The following is a 23,631-nucleotide window of genomic DNA, read 5'->3' on the forward strand; positions in this document are numbered from 1 at the left end:
GAAGAGATATTTCAGATTTCACATGACCACTGAATTTGTTCATCTGAATGCTGTTCTTACTTTTAAACATATTTTAGATCTTGGGTCTTGCGTCGGTCAGTCATGTTGATCATGTTTTGGTCAGTCATGTTGATCATGTCCTGGTCAGTCATGTTGATCATGTTGTGGTCAGTCATGTTGATCATGTTTTGGTCAGTCATGTTGATCATGTTGTGGTTATTTCATCTCTCCTCCTCCCCCATGACAACTAGCAGCTGCTCATGTTGGTAGGCTGATATTTGGATGTATTCCAAACGAATTCAGTATCCAGTTAGTCTGAATACAACCTATTTGTTCAGCCCATTATTATCAGCTGTGATTTTGTAGTAGGCTTCTAATTGTAAATTGTATTCTAAATGCTGAATTTGCATGGGGACGATGAGCCCAATTCGTCACAGGCTCAAAACTCACCTCTTCAAGAAGTAGGCCTATAGCAGAGAAAAATCATGTTGAGCCCTGTTTTAAGGTTACTTATGATCATATACAATGGTTCAGATCAAAACATTGACAAAACTAGCACTTTTGAGAAAGTTGATAATTGCTCTACCACCGTTTTGGTCATACAATGGATGTGGGTGGGCACTTTGAAAAGTCATTCTAAAACTTTAAACTGAATGTTAAACTCTCGATTTCAAAGACAACAAGCTCCCCGAGGGGGTAATTGGTGTCCGTTGGTGTTCTGACATCAAATTCGCCGCAAAGTATGAATCCTGTAGGGTTTTATTGATCATTATATGAAATCCATTGACTTGTATTGAAGCGACCGTTGTAGATGTGTAGATCAATCCGCAGAGGGGATTCAGGAAGCGGAACTACTTACGGTAGCTATTGTTATTGTTTATGTTGCTAGGCTACCTAGTTTACGGAGGTTTACACACGTATGTGCTGCGACTAAATAGTTCTATGCTAAATATTTAAAAAAGCCTTTCCAGATGAACTAGAATCTTACTTTATGCCGAATTATATGTCAGAACGCCAACTAACACCTCGGTGAGTTTCTTGTCTTTGAAATTGAGAGTTTAACATGTTTTTGAATGATTTTTCAAGGTGCCCACCCACATCCATTGTATGACCAAAACGGTGGAAGAGCAATTATCAGACTTTCTCAAAAGTGCTAGTTTTGTCAACGTTTTGATCTGAATCATTGTATATGATCATAAGTAACCTTAAAACAGGGCTAACATGCATTTTCCCTTTACTACTCCTTTAAGCACCTATTGTATTTTTAGTTTGCTATTCTTGCACTTTGGCTTCAGCCCTAGATTGTGCTCTTTGTCATTTTAGAAAGGTGATTGTAAGTCGCTTCGGATAAAAGCATCTGCTAAATGACTGTAATGTAGGATAATATAATAATGTGGCTCCGGAGCCACAGGCGGGGCCCTTCCCTCTTTACATGGTTAAGACAGAAAGCTGATCCCAGGTCTGTGTTTGGTACCAGCTCCTGCCTGGGTGCGTAGCGGTAGCTGGTCACGTGACAGCTCAGGCCGAGTCTGCGCACTAGAGGCCTTTCAGCCGAACGGAACATGTCTGGCGAGTGAAGCGCGTGCCTCAGCAGCCAGTCAACCCAACCGCCTCATCCGGGCCTCGGGACCAGTAACCCACCATGTCTCGGCACAGGAATGTCCGGGGTTACAACTACGACGAAGGTAGATGTGTGGATGTTTATGAGGACGCGCACATCCCGGAAGCGAGGCTGGGCCTACATTAAACCATGTTCGTCCAGTCAGCTTAGCTAGACTTGCTAGCTAGCTAACTTCACCAGTGCTAGCTAGCTTCTCCAGTGCTAGCTAGCTAACTTCACCAGTGCTAGCTAGCTAACTTCTCCAGTGCTAGCTAGCTAACTTCACCAGTGCTAGCTAGCTAACTTCTCCAGTGCTAGCTAGCTAACTTCACCAGTGCTAGCTAGCTAACTTCACCAGTGCTAGCTAGCTAACTTCTCCAGTGCTAGCTAGCTAACTTCTCCAGTGCTAGCTAGCTAACTTCTCCAGTGCTAGCTAGCTAACTTCACCAGTGCTAGCTAGCTAACTTCTCCAGTGCTAGCTAGCTAACTTCTCCAGTGCTAGCTAGCTAACTTCTCCAGTGCTAGCTAGCTAACTTCTCCAGTGCTAGCTAGCTAACTTCACCAGTGCTAGCTAGCTAACTTCACCAGTGCTAGCTAGCTAACTTCTCCAGTGCTAGCTAGCTAACTTCACCAGTGCTAGCTAGCTAACTTCACCAGTGCTAGCTAGCTAACTTCTCCAGTGCTAGCTAGCTAACTTCACCAGTGCTAGCTAGCTAACTGTGCCAGTGCTAGCTAGCTAACTTCTCCAGTGCTAGCTAGCTAACTGTGCCAGTGCTAGCTAGCTAACTCACTAGCACTCCGTCTCCAGCTGGCAGGTTAACAGATTCATGGCTGTTGTGTAACTTGCATAGGGAGACGAACACAAGCAGCTCAGCTACAACACAGACTAGCTACAACACAGACTAGCTACAACACAGACTAGCTACAACACAGACTAGCTACAACACAGACTAGCTACAACACAGACTAGCTACAACACAGACTAGCTATAACACAGACTAGCTATAACACAGACTAGCTACAACACAGACTAGCTATAACACAGACTAGCTACAACACAGACTAGCTACAACACAGACTAGCTACAACACAGACTAGCTATAACACAGACTAGCTACAACACAGACTAGCTATAACACAGACTAGCTACAACACAGACTAGCTACAACACAGACTAGCTACAACACAGACTAGCTACAACACAGACTAGCTATAACACAGACTAGCTACAACACAGACTAGCTATAACACAGACTAGCTATAACACAGACTAGCTACAACACAGACTAGCTATAACACAGACTAGCTACAACACAGACTAGCTACAACACAGACTAGCTACAACACAGACTAGCTATAACACAGACTAGCTACAACACAGACTAGCTACAACACAGACTAGCTATAACACAGACTAGCTATAACACAGACTAGCTACAACACAGACTAGCTATAACACAGACTAGCTACAACACAGACTAGCTACAACACAGACTAGCTACAACACAGACTAGCTACAACACAGACTAGCTATAACACAGACTAGCTACAACACAGACTAGCTATAACACAGACTAGCTATAACACAGACTAGCTACAACACAGACTAGCTATAACACAGACTAGCTACAACACAGACTAGCTACAACACAGACTAGCTACAACACAGACTAGCTACAACACAGACTAGCTATAACACAGACTAGCTACAACACAGACTAGCTACAACACAGACTAGCTATAACACAGACTAGCTATAACACAGACTAGCTACAACACAGACTAGCTACAACACAGACTAGCTACAACACAGACTAGCTATAACACAGACTAGCTACAACACAGACTAGCTATAACACAGACTAGCTACAACACAGACTAGCTACAACACAGACTAGCTATAACACAGACTAGCTACAACACAGACTAGCTACAACACAGACTAGCTACAACACAGACTAGCTACAACACAGACTAGCTACAACACAGACTAGCTACAACACAGACTAGCTATAACACAGACTAGCTACAACACAGACTAGCTACAACACAGACTAGCTACAACACAGACTAGCTACAACACAGACTAGCTACAACACAGACTAGCTATAACACAGACTAGCTACAACACAGACTAGCTATAACACAGACTAGCTATAACACAGACTAGCTACAACACAGACTAGCTATAACACAGACTAGCTACAACACAGACTAGCTACAACACAGACTAGCTACAACACAGACTAGCTACAACACAGACTAGCTATAACACAGACTAGCTACAACACAGACTAGCTATAACACAGACTAGCTACAACACAGACTAGCTACAACACAGACTAGCTATAACACAGACTACAGACTAGCTATAACACAGACTAGCTACAACACAGACTAGCTACAACACAGACTAGCTACAACACAGACTAGCTTCAACACAGACTAGCTATAACACAGACTAGCTACAACACAGACTAGCTACAACACAGACTAGCTACAACACAGACTAGCTATAACACAGACTAGCTACAACACAGACTAGCTACAACACAGACTAGCTACAACACAGACTAGCTATAACACAGACTAGCTATAACACAGACTAGCTACAACACAGACTAGCTATAACACAGACTAGCTACAACACAGACTAGCTATAACACAGACTAGCTACAACACAGACTAGCTACAACACAGACTAGCTACAACACAGACTAGCTATAACACAGACTAGCTACAACACAGACTAGCTATAACACAGACTAGCTACAACACAGACTAGCTACAACACAGACTAGCTACAACACAGACTAGCTATAACACAGACTAGCTACAACACAGACTAGCTACAACACAGACTAGCTATAACACAGACTAGCTACAACACAGACTAGCTACAACACAGACTAGCTACAACACAGACTAGCTATAACACAGACTAGCTACAACACAGACTAGCTATAACACAGACTAGCTACAACACAGACTAGCTACAACACAGACTAGCTATAACACAGACTAGCTATAACACAGACTAGCTATAACACAGACTCAGCGTTAGTTAACAAGCAGCCATGGGTCAAAAAAGGGTCAACAAGGAGTTAGAAAACTGCCTTCCAGATCTGATCCAGCTCGCTAGCTAGTGAGCCATGCTAGCTAGTGAACCATGCTAGCTAGTGAACCATGCTAGCTAGTGAACCATGCTAGCTAGTGAGCCATGCTAGCTAGTGAGCCATGCTAGCTAGTGAACCATGCTAGCTAGTGAGCCATGCTAGCTAGTGAACCATGCTAGCTAGTGAACCATGCTAGCTAGTGAACCATCCTAGCTAGTGAACCATGCTAGCTAGTGAACCATGCTAGCTAGTGAGCCATGCTAGCTAGTGAACCATGCTAGCTAGTGAGCCATGCTAGCTAGTGAACCATGCTAGCTAGTGAACCATGCTAGCTAGTGAACCATGCTAGCTAGTGAGCCATGCTAGCTAGTGAACCATGCTAGCTAGTGAACCATGCTAGCTAGTGAACCATGCTAGCTAGTGAACCATGCTAGCTAGTGAACCATCCTAGCTAGTGACCCATGCTAGCTAGTGACCCATGCTAGCTAGTGAGCCATGCTAGCTAGTGAACCATGCTAGCTAGTGAACCATGCTAGCTAGTGAACCATCCTAGCTAGTGAACCATGCTAGCTAGTGAACCATGCTAGCTAGTGAACCATCCTAGCTAGTGAACCATGCTAGCTAGTGAGCCATGCTAGCTAGTGAACCATGCTAGCTAGTGAACCATCCTAGCTAGTGAACCATGCTAGCTAGTGAACCATGCTAGCTAGTGAGCCATGCTAGCTAGTGAGCCATGCTAGCTAGTGAACCATGCTAGCTAGTGAGCCATGCTAGCTAGTGAACCATGCTAGCTAGTGAGCCATGCTAGCTAGTGAGCCATGCTAGCTAGTGAACCATGCTAGCTAGTGAACCATGCTAGCTAGTGAACCATGCTAGCTAGTGAGCCATGCTAGCTAGTGAACCATGCTAGCTAGTGAACCATGCTAGCTAGTGAACCATGCTAGCTAGTGAACCATGCTAGCCCTACCTGGGCTGCAACACATGATGTCATTGATGTGTCCATGTTAGATGCTAGCTAAGATAACCCCTCCACTAAACGGTCATCATTTGGAGCTTAATTTCACCCACCATGATTAGGGAAATAATCATAATAATAATAATAAATAATAATAATAAATAGTACCTCTGCACTCTGGCTGCCTGTGTAGCCTACTAGCTTACTCTGAAAAAACCACCTTAACGTTACTCTGTTGATATCGTTCAGTTAGACGTGAACCCCTCTAGGATTTCTGAAGAGGCAATGTGTGTGTGTGTGTGTGTGTGTGTGTGTGGGTGGGAACAGACCAAACTATCTTGCTTGATATGTCTCCCTAGATTTTGAAGATGAGGACATGTATGGGCAGTCTGTGGACGATGACTACTGCATCTCACCGGCTACAGGTTAGTAGTCATCTCACCGGCTACAGGTTAGTAGTCATCTCACCGGCTACAGGTTAGTAGTCATCTCACCGGCTACAGGTTAGTAGTCATCTCACCGGCTACAGGTTAGTAGTCATCTCACCGGCTACAGGTTAGTAGTCATCTCACCGGCTACAGGTTAGTAGTCATCTCACCGGCTACAGGTTAGTAGTCGAGGTTTGGAAGTTTTAACTATCGCGACTTGACAGACGCGACTTTGACAGAAGTCTCGTGATGACATGCCTCTGACTAGCCCAAGTTCCTAGCATTGTGATTGGCTGATGGGTTCGTCTATTTCTACAGCGGCACAGTTCATCTACTCGCGTCAGGAGAGAGCGGCGCCCAACGTGGCGGACGTAGAGGAGGAGGAGCTTGAGGATGAGGAGGAGGTGCCCGTGTCCCCCACTCTCACCCATGACCTAGACCCTCTCCACCAAGGTAACCAGAAACATTTCTCTGTACGTTGTGCTAGTGTGAACTTTCAACTAATGACCATATGCAATGAGAAGTGAGCCTCTGTAACACCCGTACCTCTTTGTTATAATATTATAACATAACTTTATGACGTTATGACATGTCTTTGTTATGATATTATGACATAACTTGGTGTGTGTGCGTGCGTGCGTGCGTGTGCGCGTCTTTTTCTCCAGCTAAGCTGTTCTCGTGCCTGGACCAGATGCGCGCAGTGTTGGGCGACGCGGTGCCCGACTCGGCCCTGACCCAGGCAGCCCTGCGCTGCGGCTTCGACCCCCAGAGCGCGCTGGACGCCGTGCTGTCCGGGGAGGGCGGGCCGGAGGCGGACCCCAGAGCCACGCCGCAGACGGCGCTCCCCCAGAGAGCCAGCAAGGAGACGGCGGCGCCCAGAACCAACCAGGCCACGGCGCCCGTCGTGACGACCAAGCAGGAAGCTTCAGCCGCCCAGTACCCAGAGAAAGGTACGCCTGGTGCTTCATCAACATCAGCATTTCATTGAACGCGATTCTTTGGGTAGAATTTTAATTTGTCCCCTTTAAACTAGTATAATTTGTACAACATCCCTATAGTGTTACAGCCTGAGCGCTAGCATGATTAGTTTAAAGGGACAATTAGAAATTCTACCACATTCTCAAGAAGAGAACCATTGGACTACAGGCATCGTGCTCGTCTGTGTCTATGGAATGCCAAGATTCTTTTTCATTCAACTCGTCTACAAATTGTAATGAAATGCCCCCCTCCCCCCCCCCCCCCCTCTCTCTGCGATGGTCTGACCCGTTCGTCCTCCCGTCCGTGGCCCCTCCCCCCTCTCTCCTCGCCCACTGTGATTGGCTTCCGTAAGGTAAGGAGCCTGCGTGTCCGCCTCTCTCACAGACACTATGTCCGCCGTGCGCACGCCCGACGCTCCGCCCTCCGCCCCGAGCGCGCCGCCCGGTCCGTCCGCCGGCCCCCTCAACCTAAGCGAGCTCTTGACCCGACCCCAGCCCGACTCCATCACTCGCGGCGTCGGAGGTCGTTGCCGTGACGGCCGGAGCTGTGATTTTACCGGTCGGGGCGTCCCGCGTTTGAACGGTCCCGCGGCGGGCAGCGGCGTCACAAGCCTGGCCCAGCTGATGTCCGAGCACGAGCAGAAGAGTCGGGGGGCGGGGCGGGGTCCGTCAGGCTCTCCACCGGGCGGCCCGTCTCTGGGTCCCCGCGTTCCTCCGTTGGCCGCGGCGCCGCCGACCGCTTTGTCTCTCGGAACCTTGGCAGCCTTACGTTGCGTCCCGCCGGGTTTTCCTCCCCAAGCCCCTCCCCCTACCCTCCTCTCAGCCTCCCTGGGTAGCCTGTCGCTAGGCAACCCCAGAGTGACGGCTCCGGCCTCCGGCCCCGCCGTTCCCCCTGCGCTGGGGAGCCTGAGCGCCGTCCTCCGAGGCGCTCAGCCGATGGACGTCGGCGCCGGGGGCGGAGCGAAGGGCGCCGAGCCGAAGGGAAGCCCGTCTCTGGCCGAACTCATCCAAGAACACACCCTCTCCAGCTCCCTCCCCGGTCCCCATGGCAACGCTGCGCCGGAACACGCCCCCTCTCTGTCCCAGCTGGCCGCCAGGCAGCAGGCCGGCCACGCCCACGCTCCCTCCCAGCCGCTGGCGTGCGCCCCCTCCCTGCTCTCCGGGGCGCGGGACCGGGGTCCTCTCGGCCTCGCGGGGGCGCTCTCTCCGGCCCGGCCGGCCCACCGGCGCCAGGCCGCCTCCCCTCAGGCGCCGGGCGCCGTCGAGTGGCCAGCGTTCACACCTCCGCTCGCGGGACCTCCTCCCAGTCAGCCCGGGGCCCTCTCGCCGTCTCAGCCAGCGTCTCGGCACGCCGCCCAAACCGCCGGCGCCCCGCGGTACTCTCTGGCCTCCCTCCTGTCTCCGGGGAAGGCGCCGGGGGGCGGTCTCGAGGAGGGAGGGCTCCAGAATAAGCCCCACCCCAAACATTCGGCGCCCGGCGTGGACTTGAGCGCCCTCATGGCCCAGTCTCCCATAGCGTCCCCGGGACGCAGCAACGACTACGACCTCCTCTCCTCCCCGCCCGCCGCGCCCCCGGGGGGCGACCCCGCCATCTTCGCCCGGCCCTCGGTCTTCGCGCTGGCCCTGTCGGTGCGCGCCCCCGGCCGGGAGAGGAGGGAGAGGAGGGCGAGGGCGGAGGGCCGTCAGGGCGGGCCGGCCCACCGGGCCTTCCTCTACGCCGCACAGACACGGCTGCTCAAAGCCCAGGAGCAGACGCCGCTGCTGCCCATCACCCCCTTCCGCTTCGACACGCCCTCCCCCGACGACGTCGTCCGAGCCAATCAACTTAAGGCTTTTACCAGGTAGCCTAGCGCACTCATTTCAATTTGAGATCAAAAAGCGTCTTCACTTCAACAATGGTGCCTGGATCGGACAAGCAAACAAGACACGGGAGAGATGACCTTTCACCTCACGGTGGGACAGCAGTCTTAAAAATCCACAACTGTAAAGTATTTTGAGAACTTTTTATTGCGATTTATATTTTTTTCTATTGTAGTTCAAAACTAACTAACTAACTGACGTTTTAGGTTTGAGAGTTGAGTTTAGGTTTGAGTCTATTTTTGTACGCAGGGATGATGGCCAATATAGCTTTTTATAGAATTTTGTATTATAGATTCAACTTTGCTGTAGTCAGTTTTCTTTAGTCCTTTCTAGTATGAAATGATGGAGAGAAGTTTTAGAGAAGAGAAGAGTGATGGGGGGGGGGGGGGGGGCGTCTTTACAGGTGTGACTGTGGTGTTGGAAATATGGATCAGTTCACCATTGTGCTGGTTTACCACTGTAAGCAAGGGAGGGGGGGGGGTGGGTTAAGGGGGAGACACCTGGAGTTCTTCCCATGACTGAATACAGCACACACACACACACACACACACACACACACACACACACACACACACACACACACACGCAGTCACACCCACACCAGATGAACCACACATGCCTGTATTTGATGACACTGTAATGTTAGACATGAATACACACACACACACACACACACACACATTCCAATAGCTTCCACATTTAAAATAGTATAATTGATTATGAATCATTTTAGGTTTGCCTGAATAAACACTATAATAAAAGAATCTACCCTTGAATGTGTCAGCCAGGATGCCTTTTGTCCAGAGGTAAAGTGGACGTTTTAGCTCTTCTGTGACATGTTTTAATAAGCAGTGCAGTAAGTTGTCTTTATTGTGATTGGCGGAGGGCGTGTCCACTGACGGCGCCCGGGGTGTGTGTTCATCAATACTGAAATAAAGGTGACCTCATTTATGTACTCTGAAAACGCCTCTCTTTGGGAGTTTCTATGGTTCGTGTGTGGGTTTGGGTGTGTGTGTGTGTTTTGTCATTTGGTTGTGTGTGTGTTGTGTAGTATGGGGGAAACCAGTGCAGTGTTTCTGGTGCAGTGTGTGTGTTTAGTAGGTTACACCAGGCTTCCCCCCCACCGTTCCCCAACCCTCCCCTTAAAACCCTCACCCCCCCTCCCCCAACCCTCTCCTTAAAACCCTCACCCCTCCCCCAACCCTCCCCTTAAAACCCTCACCCCCTCTCCCCCAACCCTCCCCTTAAAACCCTCACCCCTCCCCCAACCCTCCCCTTAAAACCCTCACCCCTCCCCCAACCCTCCCCTTAAAACCCTCCCCCCTCCCCCAACCCTCCCCTTAAAACCCTCACCCCCTCTCCCCCAACCCTCCCCTTAAAACCCTCACCCCCTCTCCCCCAACCCTCCCCTTAAAACCCTCACCCCCTCTCCCAACCCTCCCCTTAAAACCCTCACCCCCCCAACCCTCCCCTTAAAACCCTCACCCCCTCTCCCCCAACCCTCCCCTTAAAACCCTCCCCCCTCCCCCAACCCTCCCCTTAAAACCCTACACCCCCTCCCCCAACCCTCCCCTTAAAACCCTCACCCCCCCCAACCCTCCCCTTAAAACCCTCACCCCCTCTCCCCCAACCCTCCCCTTAAAACCCTCACCCCTCCCCCAACCCTCCCCTTAAAACTCTCCTCCCCTCTCCCCCAACCCTCCCCTTAAAACCCTCCCCCCTCCCCCAACCCTCCCCTTAAAACCCTCACCCCCCCAACCCTCCCCTTAAAACCCTCACCCCTCCCCCAACCCTCCCCTTAAAACCCTCACCCCCTCTCCCCCAACCCTCCCCTTTAAAACCCTCACCCCTCCCCCAACCCTCCCCTTAAAACCTTCACCCCCTCTCCCCCAACCCTCCCCTTAAAACCCTCACCCCCTCTCCCCCAACCCTCCCCTTAAAACCCTCCCCCCTCCCCCAACCCTCCCCTTAAAACCCTCACCCCTCCCCCAACCCTCCCCTTAAAACCCTCACCCCTCCCCCAACCCTCCCCTTAAAACCCTCACCCCCCCAACCCTCCCCTTAAAACCCTCACCCCCCCTCCCCCAACCCTCCCCTTAAAACCCTCCCCCCTCCCCCAACCCTCCCCTTAAAACTCTCCCCCCCTCTCCCCAACCCTCCCCTTAAAACCCTCACCCCTCCCCCAACCCTCCCCTTAAAACCCTCACCCCTCCCCCAACCCTCCCCTTAAAACCCTCCCCCCTCCCCCAACCCTCCCCCTTAAAACCCCCAACCCTCCCCCAAACCCTCCCCTTAAAACCCTCACCCCCCCTCCCCCAACCCTCCCCTTAAAACCCTCCCCCCCCCTCCCCCAACCCTCCCCTTAAAACCCCCAACCCTCCCCAACCCTCCCCTTAAAACCCTCACCCCCCCCAACCCTCCCCTTAAAACCCTCACCCCCTCTCCCCCAACCCTCCCCTTAAAACCCTCCCCCCTCACCCCAACCCTCCCCTTAAAACTCTCCCCCCCCTCCCCCAACCCTCCCCTTAAACCCTCCCCCCTCCCCCAACCCTCCCCTTAAACCCTCACCCCCTCTCCCCAACACTCCCCTTTAAAACCCTCCCCCCTCCCCCAACCCTCCCTTAAAACCCTCCCCCCCTCCCCCAACCCTCCCCTTAAAACCCTCACCCCCTCTCCCCAACCCTCCCCTTAACACCCTCCCCCCTCCCCCAACCCTCCCCTTAAAACCCTCACCCCTCCCCCAAACCCTCCCTTAAAACCCTCACCCCTCCCCCAACCCTCCCCTTAAAACCCTCACCCCTCCCCCAACCCTCCCCTTAAAACCCTCACCCCTCCCCCAACCCTCCCCTTAAAACCCTCCACCCTCCCCCAACCCTCCCCTTAAAACCCTCCCCCCTCCCCCAACCCTCCCCTTAAAACCCTCCCCCCCTCTCCCCCAACCCTCCCCTTAAAACCCTCACCCCTCCCCCAACCCTCCCCTTAAAACCCTCACCCCTCCCCCAACCCTCCCCTTAAAACCCTCCCCCCTCCCCCAACCCTCCCCTTAAAACCCCCAACCCTCCCCCAACCCTCCCCTTAAAACCCTCACCCCCCCCTCCCCCAACCCTCCCCTTAAAACCCTCCCCCCCCCTCCCCCAACCCTCCCCTTAAAACCCCCAACCCTCCCCCAACCCTCCCCTTAAAACCCTCACCCCCCCAACCCTCCCCTTAAAACCCTCACCCCCTCTCCCCCAACCCTCCCCTTAAAACCCTCCCCCCTCCCCCAACCCTCCCCTTAAAACTCTCCCCCCCCCTCCCCCAACCCTCCCCTTAAAACCCTCCCCCCTCCCCCAACCCTCCCCTTAAAACCCTCAACCCCCTCTCCCCCAACCCTCCCCTTAAAACCCTCCCCCCCTCCCCCAACCCTCCCCTTAAAACCCTCCCCCCTCCCCCAACCCTCCCCTTAAAACCCTCACCCCCTCTCCCCCAACCCTCCCCTTAACACCCTCCCCCCTCCCCCAACCCTCCCCTTAAAACCCTCACCCCTCCCCCAACCCTCCCCTTAAAACCCTCACCCCTCCCCCAACCCTCCCCTTAAAACCCTCACCCCTCCCCCAACCCTCCCCTTAAAACCCTCACCCCTCCCCCAACCCTCCCCTTAAAACCCTCCACCCTCCCCCAACCCTCCCCTTAAAACCCTCCCCCCTCCCCCAACCCTCCCCTTAAAACCCTCACCCCCTCTCCCCCAACCCTCCCCTTAAAACCCTCACCCCTCCCCCAACCCTCCCCTTAAAACCCTCACCCCTCCCCCAACCCTCCCCTTAAAACCCTCACCCCTCCCCCAACCCTCCCCTTAAAACCCTCACCCCTCCCCCAACCCTCCCCTTAAAACCCTCACCCCCTCTCCCCCAACCCTCCCCTTAAAACCCTCCCCCCTCCCCCAACCCTCCCCTTAAAACCCTCACCCCCTCTCCCCCAACCCTCCCCTTAAAACCCTCACCCCCTCTCCCCCAACCCTCCCCTTAAAACCCTCACCCCTCCCCCAACCCTCCCCTTAAAACCCTCACCCCTCCCCCAACCCTCCCCTTAAAACCCTCACCCCTCCCCCAACCCTCCCCTTAAAACCCTCCCCCCTCCCCCAACCCTCCCCTTAAAACCCTCACCTTAAAACCCTCACCCCCCCAACCCTCCCCTTAAAACCCTCACCCCCTCTCCCAACCCTCCCCTTAAAGTCGTCAGCTTTGAACTCAAAATTGTGTATTTCTCAGTTTTAGGATGCAGTGTTTCCCATTAGGTAAAGGGTTAACCCGTACTGAGGGGCAGTGAAGCGTTAGGTAAAGGGTTAACCCGTACTGAGGGGTAGTGAAGCGTTAGGTAAAGGGTTAACCCGTACTGAGGGGTAGTGAAGCGTTAGGTAAAGGGTTAACCCGTACTGAGGGGTAGTGAAGCGTTAGGTAAAGGGTTAACCCGTACTGAGGGGCAGTGAAGCGTTAGGTAAAGGGTTAACCCGTACTGAGGGGTAGTGAAGCGTTAGGTAAAGGGTTAACCCGTACTGAGGGGCAGTGAAGCGTTAGGTAAAGGGTTAACCCGTACTGAGGGGCAGTGAAGCGTTAGGTAAAGGGTTAACCCGTACTGAGGGGCAGTGAAGCGTTAGGTAAAGGGTTAACCCGTACTGAGGGGTAGTGAAGCGTTAGGTAAAGGGTTAACCCGTACTGAGGGGCAGTGAAGCGTTAGGTAAAGGGTTAACCCGTACTGAGGGTTAGTGAAGCGTTAGGTAAAGGGTTAACCCGTACTGAGGGGTAGTGAAGCGTTAGGTAAAGGGTTAACCCGTACTGAGGGGCAGTGAAGCGTTTGGTAAAGGGTTAACCCGTACTGAGGGGTAGTGAAGCGTTAGGTAAAGGGTTAACCCGTACTGAGGGGCAGTGAAGCGTTAGGTAAAGGGTTAACCCGTACTGAGGGGCAGTGAAGCGTTAGGTAAAGGGTTAACCCGTACTGAGGGGTAGTGAAGCGTTAGGTAAAGGGTTAACCCGTACTGAGGGGTAGTGAAGCATTAGGTAAAGGGTTAACCCGTACTGAGGGGTAGTGAAGCGTTAGGTAAAGGGTTAACCCGTACTGAGGGGCAGTGAAGCGTTAGGTAAAGGGTTAACCCGTACTGAGGGGCAGTGAAGCGTTAGGTAAAGGGTTAACCCGTACTGAGGGGTAGTGAAGCGTTAGGTAAAGGGTTAACCCGTACTGAGGGGCAGTGAAGCGTTAGGTAAAGGGTTAACCCGTACTGAGGGTTAGTGAAGCGTTAGGTAAAGGGTTAACCCGTCGTGAGGGGTAGTGAAGCGTTAGGTAAAGGGTTAACCCGTACTGAGGGGTAGTGAAGCGTTAGGTAAAGGGTTAACCCGTACTGAGGGGCAGTGAAGCGTTAGGTAAAGGGTTAACCCGTACTGAGGGGTAGTGAAGCGTTAGGTAAAGGGTTAACCCGTACTGAGGGGTAGTGAAGCGTTAGGTAAAGGGTTAACCCGTACTGAGGGGTAGTGAAGCGTTAGGTAAAGGGTTAACCCGTACTGAGGGGTAGTGAAGCGTTAGGTAAAGGGTTAACCCGTACTGAGGGGTAGTGAAGCGTTAGGTAAAGGGTTAACCCGTACTGAGGGGTAGTGAAGCGTTAGGTAAAGGGTTAACCCGTACTGAGGGGTAGTGAAGCGTTAGGTAAAGGGTTAACCCGTACTGAGGGGTAGTGAAGCGTTAGGTAAAGGGTTAACCCGTACTGAGGGGCAGTGAAGCGTTAGGTAAAGGGTTAACCCGTACTGAGGGGCAGTGAAGCGTTAGGTAAAGGGTTAACCCGTACTGAGGGGCAGTGAAGCGTTAGGTAAAGGGTTAACCCGTACTGAGGGGTAGTGAAGCGTTAGGTAAAGGGTTAACCCGTACTGAGGGGCAGTGAAGCGTTAGGTAAAGGGTTAACCCGTACTGAGGGGCAGTGAAGCGTTAGGTAAAGGGTTAACCCGTACTGAGGGGTAGTGAAGCGTTAGGTAAAGGGTTAACCCGTACTGAGGGGCAGTGAAGCGTTAGGTAAAGGGTTAACCCGTACTGAGGGGTAGTGAAGCGTTAGGTAAAGGGTTAACCCGTACTGAGGGGCAGTGAAGCGTTAGGTAAAGGGTTAACCCGTACTGAGGGGCAGTGAAGCGTTAGGTAAAGGGTTAACCTGTACTGAGGGGCAGTGAAGCGTTAGGTAAAGGGTTAACCCGTACTGAGGGGCAGTGAAGCGTTAGGTAAAGGGTTAACCCGTACTGAGGGGTAGTGAAGCGTTAGGTAAAGGGTTAACCCGTACTGAGGGGCAGTGAAGCGTTAGGTAAAGGGTTAACCCGTACTGAGGGGCAGTGAAGCGTTAGGTAAAGGGTTAACCTGTACTGAGGGGCAGTGAAGCGTTAGGTAAAGGGTTAACCCGTACTGAGGGGTAGTGAAGCGTTAGGTAAAGGGTTAACCCGTACTGAGGGGCAGTGAAGTATTGACCGCAAGAAGAAGGAAGTGGTCAGCTGTAGGGCTGCACAATTAATCGTGAATTAATCGAAATCGTGATTATGTCCTCCGCGATTAACTAATTAATGTGATTAATAATTTTGCTTTGAATTGAGTGTGCTAAGTAGGACTACACGGACGAATCACAGGCGCTTATGCTGTCTGACCAATCACATGCGTTCCCGCTGAGTGCGCTGTGCGGAGCAATTTCACTGAGAAGACAGATAGCAGTAGGTCAAGACAGGTGTCACAAGAGTACCTGCAGCCGTGAGTAGTGAAAAAACGAGCGAATACGAGGTCAGTGAGTTAGTAGCAAGAAAGGGATCAACGTGATTTGGGAGCATTTGGGTTATTATATACTAATATTATATATTAAATATTAATCACAATTATTAATCGCAATTACCATTTTGAAGCAAATAATTAAGCAATTGAACACGAGAGGCAGTGGGTTCCAGGGGGTTTGACCACAGCTACGGGGCGCGATAGCGAGGGCCTCAAACCCCCGTAGCTGTGGTGAAATCCCCTGGAACCCACTGCCTCGAGTGGTTAATTGCTTTTCTACAACGGTTACTACATATATATATTCACAAAAAACACTCAGTAGTAACATTCAATCATTTATTTACTGATCATTCTTATCATTTTAGTATTTACAAAATCTTCCGCGATAGGCTATAGTTCTGAATTAAATGGTTGCCAGGCAACATAGGCTATCTCGCCTATTTGGGTTGGCCTTGTTCACATAAGCCATAAGGAATAATTCGGGTGGTTCACGTTTATTTTAATATTTCCAGCCATGGTGCAGTTATTAAAACAGTTCTCCAGAGCACTCGTTTTTGCTGGTAGGGGAAGTGTTGGAGTCGGACTGATGAGTGCGTTATTGTAATAGGATACGAAAAAGGCGAGGTTGCAGCGAGTGGTCGCTACGCAAAACAGCCTAGCGTTTGATTTTATCAATGGCCTCGTCAATGAGATGGACGGCACATTAATACTAATTGTTATGCGGTCGCAGCCGTGGGTTAGAGTATTTTACCACGGCTGCTAGCCAATCAGAATCAAGTATCCAAACTCTCCGTTGTAGAATCAGAATTATTATCTTTGTCATAATGGTGCAGCCCTAGTCAGCTGTAGTCTTGTCTTCCCGGTCTGGGCCTCAACACAGTACTCAACCTCATAGCCGATACTATTACATTACATATTCAGCTGACGCGTTTGTCCAAAGCGACTTACAATAATGACATGCAACGTAGGAAACGTCAGTGTCCTACTACTCGCCAGAACTCCCAAGTGCATCTCCTTTCTAAAAGTGACAGCAAAGTGAAGAATAGCAAACATATTACTAACAACAACTCCAAAAATTATATTTGATGTTTTTTGCATGTAGAGATTTATTAGAGCATAAAAACACATATGCCTCTTGTCTTGAATGTAGAAAAATCTAAAACACAATAGAAAAACCTGCCCCCCATAACCCTGGGTTCCCCTGTTCATCCTCCTTATCTCCTCATCTCCTAGTCCTCATCTCCTCATCTCCTAGTCCTCATCTCCTCATCTCCTAGTCCTCATCTCCTCGTCTCCTAGTCCTTATCTCCTCATCTCCTCATCTCCTAGTCCTTATCTCCTCGTCTCCTCATCTCCTCATCTCCTAGTCCTTATCTCCTCGTCTCCTAGTCCTTATCTCCTCATCTCCTAGTCCTTATCTCCTCATCTCCTAGTCCTTATCTCCTCATCTCCTAGTCCTCATCTCCTCATCTCCTAGTCCTCATCTCCTCATCTCCTAGTCCTTATCTCCTCATCTCCTAGTCCTTATCTCCTCATCTCCTAGTCCTTATCTCCTCATCTCCTAGTCCTCATCTCCTCATCTCCTAGTCCTCATCTCCTCATCTCCTAGTCCTTATCTCCTCATCTCCTAGTCCTTATCTCCTCATCTCCTAGTCCTCATCTCCTCATCTCCTAGTCCTTATCTCCTCATCTCCTAGTCCTCATCTCCTCATCTCCTAGTCCTCATCTCCTCATTTCCTAGTCCTCATCTCCTCATCTACAAGTCCTTATCTCCTCATCTCCTAGTCCTTATCTCATCGTCTCCTAGTCCTTATCTCCTCATCTCCTAGTCCTTATCTCCTCATCTACAAGTCCTTATCTCCTCATCTCCTAGTCCTTATCTCATCGTCTCCTAGTCCTTATCTCCTCGTCTCCTAGTCCTTATCTTTTCGTGTCCTAGTCCTTATCTCCTTGTCTACTAGTCCTTATCTCCTTGTGTCCTAGTCCTTATCTCCTTGTGTCCTAGTCCTTATCTCCTGGTCTCCTAGTCCTTATCTCCTCATCTCCTAGTCCTCATCTCCTAGTCCTTATCTCCTCGTGTCCTAGTCCTTATCTCCTGGTCTCCTAGTCCTTATCTCCTCGTCTCCTAGCCCCTGCCTCCTCGTCTTCTAGCTCCTAGTGTGGCTGAGCTCCTCTCTCAGGGGCAGGTGAGTGGCTCCGCCCCCTGGGGCAGCCAGAGACAGGAGGTCCGGCCCAGTGGGGTGAGGGGGAGACGTGTGATTGGCCAGGAGGGACGAGGACCGCTCGCAGGTACCCTAACCATCCACCTGTATGAAGCGCAGGTCTGCCAGCTGTATTTGGGTCTTAGTGGAATCCGGTCTCTCTGAGTATCGGTGACGTGAGAGCGGGTTCTGAGACTGCATGAGAGAGTGTGTGTGTGCGTGCGTGTGAGAGAGTGTGTGTGTGCGTGCGTGTGAGAGAGTGTGCGTGTGAGAGAGTGTGTGTGTGTGTGTGCGTGTGAGAGAGTGTGTGTGTGCGTGCGTGTGAGAGAGTGTGTGTGTGCGTGCGTGTGAGAGAGTGTGTGTGTGCGTGTGTGAGAGAGTGCGTGCGTGTGTGTGTGTGTGTGTGTGTGTGTGGATGTCCAGTTGCTCTCAGCAGTCTGTGTTCCACAGAGGAGCTAGCGTGGGTTTTGGCAGGAAGTTGCACAGCAGAGAAATGTCAGCCTGGCGCGTGTGTGTGTGTGCGTGCGTGCGTGCGTGTGTGCGTGCGTGTGTGTGTGTGTGTGCGTGTGTTTGTGCGTGCGTGTGTGTGTGTGTGTGTGTGCGCCCTCTGATCACGGCTCTCCCCGTCTCCTGTCTCTCAGACGCCTCCTACGTAGGAAAGTCTGATGGTGTCTCAGCGCGGTCGATCGCTTCCAAAAGATCAAGTCGTCTCTTGAGCGCCTGCAGCCGTGCTTTGCAGAGCCCAGATGTACACTTAGATCACGGCTCAAAGGTCGGAAAACAGTCCCGTCAGTCCTGAGGGGTGGTCAGAGGAGGAGGAGGAGGAGGAGGAGGCACGCCGGGTCAGAGGAGGAGGAGGAGGAGGAGGACGCACGCCGGGTCATGGCGCTGCCGGTCTAGGGTTTCTCTTGGGCACCTAGTTGCTTTCTGGCTGGTTCCACATCTGTAGTTTTGACCCATGCTGAGATGAGTGGGAGATTCACTTTGCCCCCAAACTGACTTACTGTGTTTTTGTGCATTATCTTTTTTAGGACATTACTGATTTATTGTGACAGTGTGAAGATTGACATGAAAGATGAGAGAGAGAGAGAGACAGAGGGAGAGAGAGACAGAGGGAGAGAGAGACAGAGGGAGAGAGAGACAGAGGGAGAGAGAGAGGGAGAGAGAGACAGAGGGAGAGAGAGACAGAGGGAGAGAGAGACAGAGGGAGGGAGAGAGAGAGGGAGAGAGAGAGAGAGGGAGGGAGAGAGAGACAGAGGGAGAGAGAGACAGAGAGAGATAGACGGACAGAGAGAGAGAGAGGGAGAGAGACAGAGAGACGGACAGAGAGAGAGACGGACAGAGAGAGAGACGGACAGAGAGAGAGACGGACAGAGAGAGATAGACAGACATAGAGACAGAGAGAGAGAGAGACAGAGAGGGAGAGAGACAGAGAGGGAGAGAGAGAAGGACATAGCAGGTCCAGCCCCAGGTTGCTGTGGAAGGCCTAGCCTTATGGTACGCGCCTTAGAACATCATATAATTGTGTCCTCAGTTGGTAGATCCTATGTAAACCGTTGGGGTCGTGAGTTCGAACCCCACCCCGGCCATCATCCATGCCATTCCACAGTTTTCAGGTCGTTGACCCCGGGACCGATGTTGGACTGTCTGTCTGAAGCATCTGTACGTTCTGCTTCAAAAATGACGTTAAGTAATGAAGGATTGTGCTGCACTCTGCACTTGCACTTTCTGGCTACACCGGTGTGTGTGTGTGTGTGTGTGTTTTTGTGTGACTCATCGCTGTAGAAGGGAAATGGGTCACATTCTCCCCCACACCAGCTGAGGTGTCCTCCAGCTCTCCGAACATGAGCCCCAGACCCGGAGGACTGCTGTTCCTGGGTGTGCATACGCTGGTCCCTGCCAGGAACTAGACCTCTCAGCACGCGGCAACGTCCGCCCTCAGACAGCAGCCTCGATTGGTCGAGCATATAAATGTGTCCGTTCTCGGATAGGCTGATTCAGCTGGCCTGCACCAGCGCTCTACAGTTGAGCCTGGTTTACACTGTAGAAGACCGATCTGGGCAGGGCCACGAGCCAGAGTTTGTCTGATACCAGCGCAGTGGCCTAGTGGTAGAGTGTCCGCCCAGACACTGGGAGGTTGTGGGTTCGATCCCCGGTCGGGTCATACCAAGGACTATAAAAATGGGACCCATTACCTCCCTGCTTGGTACTCAGCATCAAGGGTTGTTATTGGGGGGTTAGATCACCAGATGATTCCTGAGCGCGGCGCTGCTGCTCACCGCTCCCCCAGGGGATGATGGGTCAAATGAGGAGAACACATTTCACACACTCAGGTGTGCGACAATCAGTGGGACTTTAACCTTTAACTTTAACCTTTATACAGCGTAAACTAGGCTTTAGTGAGAGTCTGGGGTTCGGAACGTATGGAAGAAAAAAAAACATGTTGAGAGGGTGCCTAGTTTGAGGATGTCTGCATTAAGAGTTAGTAAGGGTCCAGGTTTGGGCATTAAGAGTTAGTAAGGGTCCAGGTTTGGGCATTAAGAGTTAGTAAGGGTCCAGGTTTGGGCATTAAGAGTTAGTAAGGGTCCAGGTTTGGGCATTAAGAGTTAGTAAGGGTCCAGGTTTGGGCATTAAGAGTTAGTAAGGGTCCAGTTTTGGGTTTCTGTGTGTTGGCTGTAAGCCAACCACCAAGAAGAGGGAATCCTATTTGTCGCTCCCTTCCTCTTTCTTGTTAGACCAGAGAGTCAAGTGAGTGTTTTGTTTGTTTCAGACATTGTATTAAAGACTGTGTGTGCATTGTAATAGCGTATCTCCCCCTGTGAAACGCCGCCCATTGAGCAGTCTACACCCCTGGATTTCCAGACATGCCATATGGCTTATTCAAATATACTGTATAAGCAGCCACTAACTTATGATAGATAGGTAACTTTGAGGTGTTAGCAGGCTTAAGTTTTGAGCACCTCTTATTTTTCTATTTTCCAAAGCTATCCAACTCTTCTAGTGCCCTCTGGTGGGCAGTAGAGGATATGAGATTGAGATTAACCGGAGGGTCTTATTAGTGTGATAGTGAGACACTTCATCTTCACGTAGGTCCTGAACTTCAGGTATCACATATCCACCCCTGGCCCCTCTCCCAGAACATCCCTATTTGAGGAACGGGGGGTGTAGCTGCTGATTTGCATATCCTGCTCCTAGCCCGGCCCCCCCTCCCTCCCCACAGCGGCTCAGTTGGACCCCGGGGCAGGGTGGGCGGGCGCCGCGGTGACTCACCGCCTCGGACACACTCCGCTGGCCGTGGGTTTGAAGGGAAATCCTGGAGATGATGAACGAGCTGGCCGTTTGCCTGCCTATCTAAACAGCGTTCACATCCTGGTCCCGAGCCCTCGGGGGGCGGAGCGGTAGGCGGGCTGGGCTGTTTGGAGACCCTCGGGGCGAGCAGAACATCATTCAGGTTATATTTGCTGCTGTCAACAGAACGCGTTGGGCAGGTAACTGTCTTTAAGGTCTTTATTTTTGATGGCTTTGCAAACGTTGGAAGGCGATGAAGGAAAGATACTGTAGGTTGTAACTGTACCCCGCTGATCTGAGGTTGGAGACGCGACCACGGTCTAGTCTGAGACACGACCACGGTCTTAACACCACTCTAGTGTGAGACACGACCACGGTCTAGTCTGAGACACGACCACGGTCTTAACAACGCTCTAGTCTGAGACACGACCACGGTCTCAACACTCTAGTCTGAGACACGACCACGGTCTCAACACTCTAGTCTGAGACACGACCACGGTCTTAACACTCTAGTCTGAGACACGACCACGGTCTCAACACTCTAGTCTGAGACACGACCACGGTCTTAACACTCTAGTCTGAGACACGACCAGGGTCTTAACACTCTAGTCTGAGACACGACCACGGTCTTAACAACACTCTAGTCTGAGACACGACCACGGTCTTAACAACACTCTAGTCTGAGACACGACCACGGTCTTAACAACGCTCTAGTCTGGGACACGACCACGGTCTCAACACTCTAGTCTGAGACACGACCACGGTCTCAACACTCTAGTCTGAGACACGACCACGGTCTTAACACTCTAGTCTGAGACACGACCACGGTCTTAACAACGCTCTAGTCTGAGACACGACCACGGTCTAAACAACGCTCTAGTCTGAGACACGACCACGGTCTAGTGTGAGACACGACCACGGTCTTAACAACACTCTAGTCTGAGACACGACCACGGTCTTAACAACGCTCTAGTCTGAGACACGACCACGGTCTTCACAACGCTCTAGTCTGAGACACGACCACGGTCTTAACACTCTAGTCTGAGACACGACCACGGTCTTAACAACACTCTAGTCTGAGACACGACCACGGTCTTAACAACGCTCTAGTCTGAGACACGACCACGGTCTTAACACTCTAGTCTGAGACACGACCACGGTCTTAACACTCTAGTCTGAGACACGACCACGGTCTTAACACTCTAGTCTGAGACACGACCACGGTCTCAACACTCTAGTCTGAGACACGACCACGGTCTCAACACTCTAGTCTGAGACACGACCACGGTCTTAACACTCTAGTCTGAGACACGACCACGGTCTTAACAACGCTCTAGTCTGAGACACAACCACGGTCTTAACAACACTCTAGTCTGAGACACGACCACGGTCTCAACACTCTAGTCTGAGACACGACCACGGTCTTAACACTCTAGTCTGAGACACGACCACGGTCTTAACACTCTAGTCTGAGACACGACCACGGTCTTAACAACGCTCTAGTCTGAGACACGACCACGGTCTTAACACTCTAGTCTGAGACACGACCACGGTCTTAACAACACTCTAGTCTGAGACACGACCACGGTCTTAACAACGCTCTAGTCTGAGACACGACCACGGTCTTAAAACTCTAGTCTGAGACACGACCACGGCCTTAACGCTCTAGTCTGAGACACGACCACGGTCTTAACAACGCTCTAGTCTGGGACACGACCACGGTCTTAACAACGCTCTAGTCTGGGACACGACCACGGTCTTAACACTCTAGTCTGAGACACGACCACGGTCTCAACACTCTAGTCTGAGACACGACCACGGTCTCAACACTCTAGTCTGAGACACGACCACGGTCTTAACAACGCTCTAGTCTGAGACACGACCACGGTCTTAACACTCTAGTCTGAGACACGACCACGGTCTTAACGCTCTAGTCTGAGACACGACCACGGTCTGAACACACTAGTCTGAGACACGACCACGGTCTTAACACTCTAGTCTGAGACACGACCACGGTCTTAACAACGCTCTAGTCTGAGACACGACCACGGTCTTAACAACGCTCTAGTCTGAGACACGACCACGGTCTCAACACTCTAGTCTGAGACACGACCACGGTCTTAACAACGCTCTAGTCTGAGACACGACCACGGTCTCAACACTCTAGTCTGAGACACGACCACGGTCTCAACACTCTAGTCTGAGACACGACCACGGTCTTAACAACGCTCTAGTCTGAGACACGACCACGGTCTTAACACTCTAGTCTGAGACACGACCACGGTCTTAACACTCTAGTCTGGGACACGACCACGGTCTTAACAACGCTCTAGTCTGGTGTCCGACGAGCCGTCTCCGCTCTTCACGCCGTGTCTAATTGAGAACAGTTCAGAACTGTTTGCGTCTCGCTGGGTAGATGTCTGAACGTTGCACGGCGGCTG

General features: G+C 51.6%; 1 protein-coding gene across 1 annotated transcript in view; it reads left to right on the forward strand.

The window, feature by feature from the left end:
- Positions 1 to 1,550: 1,550 nt before the first annotated feature.
- The window catches only part of hbs1l (HBS1-like translational GTPase), a 53,375-nt gene continuing 31,294 nt past the window's right edge, over positions 1,551 to 23,631 (forward strand). The window contains 4 exon segments of the mRNA XM_084462573.1: positions 1,551 to 1,685; positions 6,031 to 6,096; positions 6,418 to 6,552; positions 6,765 to 7,049. Coding sequence (XP_084318699.1) covers positions 1,643 to 1,685; positions 6,031 to 6,096; positions 6,418 to 6,552; positions 6,765 to 7,049 — 529 coding nt within the window. The 5' untranslated portion in view covers positions 1,551 to 1,642.

This window comes from Borostomias antarcticus (assembly GCF_949987555.1).
Source record: "Borostomias antarcticus genome assembly, contig: scaffold_235, whole genome shotgun sequence".
Taxonomy (NCBI): Eukaryota; Metazoa; Chordata; class Actinopteri; order Stomiiformes; family Stomiidae; genus Borostomias; species Borostomias antarcticus.